Genomic DNA, 3944 nt, shown 5'->3' with positions numbered 1-3944 from the left:
TGAGAGCCAGAGCCCTTTGCTGTCAGTCCCGCTAATCTCCCCATGCCAGTCATGCTCTATAGTGGCCCCAAGCCCTCTCCTCAGGGTCCTCACACATTCTGTTCCCAGATACTTCCCCTGTAGGTTCCTGGCAGCACAAAGGCCGCCTGGATCTTCATTTCCCTGTTGGGCCAATATTCACTGTGACAGCACAGAAATGGCACTCTACACATATGGATCCCTTTTATGCCCCTTCCCCACGGCACTCAGGTGGCCTTCAGAGGCTGGGGCAGGCTACAGGGATGAGACAGCACATAGCAGCATAGAAACAGGAGCTTTATTCTCTAATGTGCATACAGCAGATTCCTTATACAATCAAGGAAATGGTTTCTCTTTCAGGCATCTGACTCTTTTATCAAAAGAAAATCCATCCTACTTAGTCCCACCCTGGGCAGAAGCTGCCCTGAGCAGTTTTGACCCAAAGCAAAAGGCAATGGGAAGTACAGGCACACTCCATGGAACCCCCACAATGCACACACGCCCTAGGCCTTTGGGACAGCTGTGAGGGGGGCAGCATGGAGCAGCACTCCAAGACACCCACACCTCCCCACAAAAAGTCACAGCCGGGCTAGGAAGACCAGGAGGAACCAACCAACAGGGAGTGGCCAGGGCCTGCCAGTCAGCAGCTCAGTGATCAGCATCCATGGCGTCCAAGTATTTGGCTTCAATGATTAGGGGCAGCAGTTTGTAGCTGAGGAGGGGAGGGAATAGGCAGAAAGATGAAGATTGAATCAGGGAGAAGACAGGGCCCCGTCTCAGCAGCCCCACTCTTCCACCCAGCTGGTCCCACCTGCCCTCTGCCCACCCTCCCGTACCGGATAGGGATCATGGTAATCATGATGAGGGGGAAGATCATCTTCATGTAGGGCAGGGGGCTCATGCCAAAGGCACAGAGCAGCAGCAGCTGCAGGACCTGCAGCCCCGTGAAGTAGTGTATCTTCCTCTGAGGCACCTTCCTGATATAATGGGTGGGTGGGTATGAGGCCTGTGGGTGGTAGGGAACCAGGTGTGGACAGGTCTGATGTTGCTGTATCTCCCACCCACATCCCTCGCTCAGGGTCAGATGCTCACCTGGTCCTTGAGCAGTAGGACCAAACGCTCAAAGAGCTGGTTGGCATCGATGGAGGTGAGGGCAATGTAGAGGAAGAGGCCGTAGAGCACAGGCTTAGGGATCCACTGCAGCGGGACGGGCAGCAGCAGGAGGGAGAGGCCCACTAGGATGCTGGCGCCCAGGCTGGTCAGCCGCGTCTCCTTCACGTTCATGATCCTGTGGTCCCAGAGCACCGCATCACCTCCAGCCCCAGTCCAAGGGGGCCATGCCCCACCTTGGGTCACTTGTGACTCTCAGGCTAGGGCACTGCAGGGCCACATCCCTCCCAGGGCTATCCCACCTTAGGGCCCAAGTGACTCTTGCCTCAGGCTTCAAGGGGCCACTGTCACACTCACGTGTCATAAACATGCCCACTCTCCACACGCTGCTCCACCAGAGCCAGTGCCCGCACGTGCATTGGGGAGTGGGGGTAGGCAGCATGAATCCAGGGCATCCCAAACAGAGACAGCCCCGTGTTGATGATGGCGATGAGCAGGAGGTCCCAGTGGTAAGCTGTGCCCTTCACTAGCCTGCAGCAGAAAGGCGGGAACATGCATCGGATAGAGCCCCTGTGGGCTCCTTGGAGGGGGGCACCCTGCTCAGCCCTCCCTTCCCAGTCCTGTGAACCTGTTCTCTGGTGCGTTAGCTAAGGCAGCCACCAGGTTCTGCTCAATGAAGAAGAGCATAGAGAGCAGGAAGCCGAGGCCCATGGCACTGCAGATGGCTCCCAGGGACTGCGAGTGCATCTCCGCCATCTTAAACAGGCTCTCACGGGGGTTGTAGCGGAATTTGCTCACTGCAGCAAGATACAGACCCTGCTCCAGCCTGCAACTCCATGGAGGCACCCCACCCCACCCCACCTGCATGCCGGTCCAGTCCCAACTCACTCTTAATTTCCTTGAAGCCATAGGAGCCAATGAGGGAGAAGGTGAGCACAGCGATGGGCAGGGCACAGTCTGACAGGATCTCCCGCATGTAGGGGTGCAGGTAGGGGCTGGGGACAGAGGAGGGTGTATCAGCCTGGTCCAGGGGCTGTGTCTCCTTCCCCTCACCTCTAGGCCCCCCTCACCTCTTCTTGAACTGGTAGAGGGTGTAACCCAGCCAGAGCGTGCCCAGCATGATAAGGAGGCTGAGCACGGCAGTGTCCCGGTGTGGTTGCTCAGGTAATTGGCTGCTCTCTGGGTTCAGTTCCAGCGGGCTGGCCAGGAGGCTGGTGTTGAGGCTGGTGCCAAGGTCCAGCAGGCTAACCAGGGAATTGTGACCTAAGCTGCGATTCCCAAGTTGGTTGCCATAGTAGTACTTCTGGAAGACTATGGACACAGACCAAAAGGCCTCAGCCATCTGGGTTCTGGGAGATGGGGGCCCAGCTTCCTCCTAGATGTGGGGTGAGGGGGCCCTGAAGGGAGAAGGGGTATCTGGGAGAAGTGAGGGGAAGCTGGCCCCATCAATTTGCCCATCCACCCACTACTCCCACCCCTTGCCCCTGTCCCTCTGCCCTGTCTGACAGTGCATCTCACGTGGCCCAGGGCCTCTGATCCTGCCTGGAGCAGCCCTGCCACCCTCTAGCACTTGTGGCTGCTGCTCCCCAGAGCACCCTGGAGCACGAGAACAACCTTAGCTTGCATGCTGCTTGACTGCCCTGGCCACAGCCCATAATCCCCCATCTTAACTCCGATCCCTCTACAGCAAGTGGCCATTAGGTAAATACTCACTTTTGGTCATGCCCTTGACAGCATCCAGCACAAATGTGATGGAAATGAACAAGGCAATGATATCTTCTGTTGACCTGCCAGGGGATGATATGCCTCATAAGATGGGGGTCAGTTGTGGGGGGAAGCTTCCCTGAGCCTCAGTGTGACCCCCCCCACCTCCTACTGCCATGAAGAGGACCAGTCCCAGGCTTTTCCCCTTGGGGGAGCCCCATCCCCTCTAGGGTTATAGGACCTCAGAGGCTGGCATTGGCTGACCAGATCCCTGGCCTTGGTCTCCCTCCAGTTCGAAGGTCCCAGCAGTTCAGGGAAGGCCCTGTCACCTCTTGAAAAGACTCATGATCAGGCTGAGGTTGAAGAGGGCATAAACTGCAAGGAAGAAACTGTTCCACAGGCCTATCCATGCATAGAAGGTGTTGAAGTCCAGACTGTAGTCATCACAGATGCCACGGATCACTGCAGGCAGCAGGACAGGGGTGGGCGGTCAGGACTTGGCCGGGGCCAGGGACCACGGGCACCATCTCCCTACCACAACTCCCACTGCACCCTGAGTGTAGAGGGCCAGAGGCGCAGTTGTCAGCAGCACCACCAACGGCTGCCCAGAGAAGAGTGCATACAAGAGGCCTCCAATGCTCTGCCCAGCCATGCTCTTCTGCACACCTGAGGAAGTGGAGTGATCAGGCAGGCACTACACCCTGGGCACCCCCCACTGACCTCCGGTTCCTTACCGATGGCGCCTTTGGTGTTCTCATCATTGAGGGTCCCAAAAGCAATCGTGGGCAGGAGGCAGGCGAAGTAGAGGAACAGAGTGGTGGTGATGTACTTGCCCACAGTCCTGTTTTTCCCGATAATGCCTAGGACAGGACAGAGTGTTGGGGATGCTGGACAGGTATACTTGTTGTCCTGTGGTCTGAGCCACACAGGCCGAGCTTCGGGGGACCGCAGAGCACATACCATCAGTGAAGTCCATTGAGTACACGGCGAACCTGCGGGCGAAGTCCTCCCGGATGCCCTTCCCCACAGGGAAAAAATCGTTGTGCTGTATGGGCTATAGCAGGGTGCCTGTTAGCTCTGCGCCCATGCTCTGCAACCCCCACCTAGGCCCA

At 57.5% G+C, this 3944-nt stretch overlaps 1 protein-coding gene across 7 annotated transcripts in view; it reads right to left on the bottom strand.

The window, feature by feature from the left end:
- Positions 1–294: 294 nt before the first annotated feature.
- The window catches only part of SLC4A11 (solute carrier family 4, sodium borate transporter, member 11), an 11027-nt gene continuing 7377 nt past the window's right edge, over positions 295–3944 (bottom strand). For 6 of the 7 annotated variants that reach the window (XM_014546498.1, XM_014546495.1, XM_014546496.1 and 3 more), the window contains 12 exons: positions 3793–3886; positions 3567–3692; positions 3385–3498; positions 3162–3294; positions 2842–2915; positions 2199–2439; positions 2017–2123; positions 1757–1925; positions 1486–1659; positions 1111–1306; positions 855–1024; positions 295–730 (listed from right to left, as the gene is read on the bottom strand). In XM_014546498.1, the coding sequence (XP_014401984.1) occupies positions 667–730; positions 855–1024; positions 1111–1306; positions 1486–1659; positions 1757–1925; positions 2017–2123; positions 2199–2439; positions 2842–2915; positions 3162–3294; positions 3385–3498; positions 3567–3692; positions 3793–3886 (1662 nt within the window). In that variant the 3' untranslated portion in view covers positions 295–666. The remainder of the gene's footprint in view (positions 731–854; positions 1025–1110; positions 1307–1485; positions 1660–1756; positions 1926–2016; positions 2124–2198; positions 2440–2841; positions 2916–3161; positions 3295–3384; positions 3499–3566; positions 3693–3792; positions 3887–3944) is intronic. The other variant, XM_014546497.1, reaches the window with a different exon arrangement.

This window comes from Myotis brandtii, unplaced genomic scaffold (assembly GCF_000412655.1).
Source record: "Myotis brandtii unplaced genomic scaffold, ASM41265v1 scaffold45, whole genome shotgun sequence".
NCBI lineage: Eukaryota > Metazoa > Chordata > Mammalia > Chiroptera > Vespertilionidae > Myotis > Myotis brandtii.
This window is presented reverse-complemented; position numbering and strand designations above follow the sequence as displayed.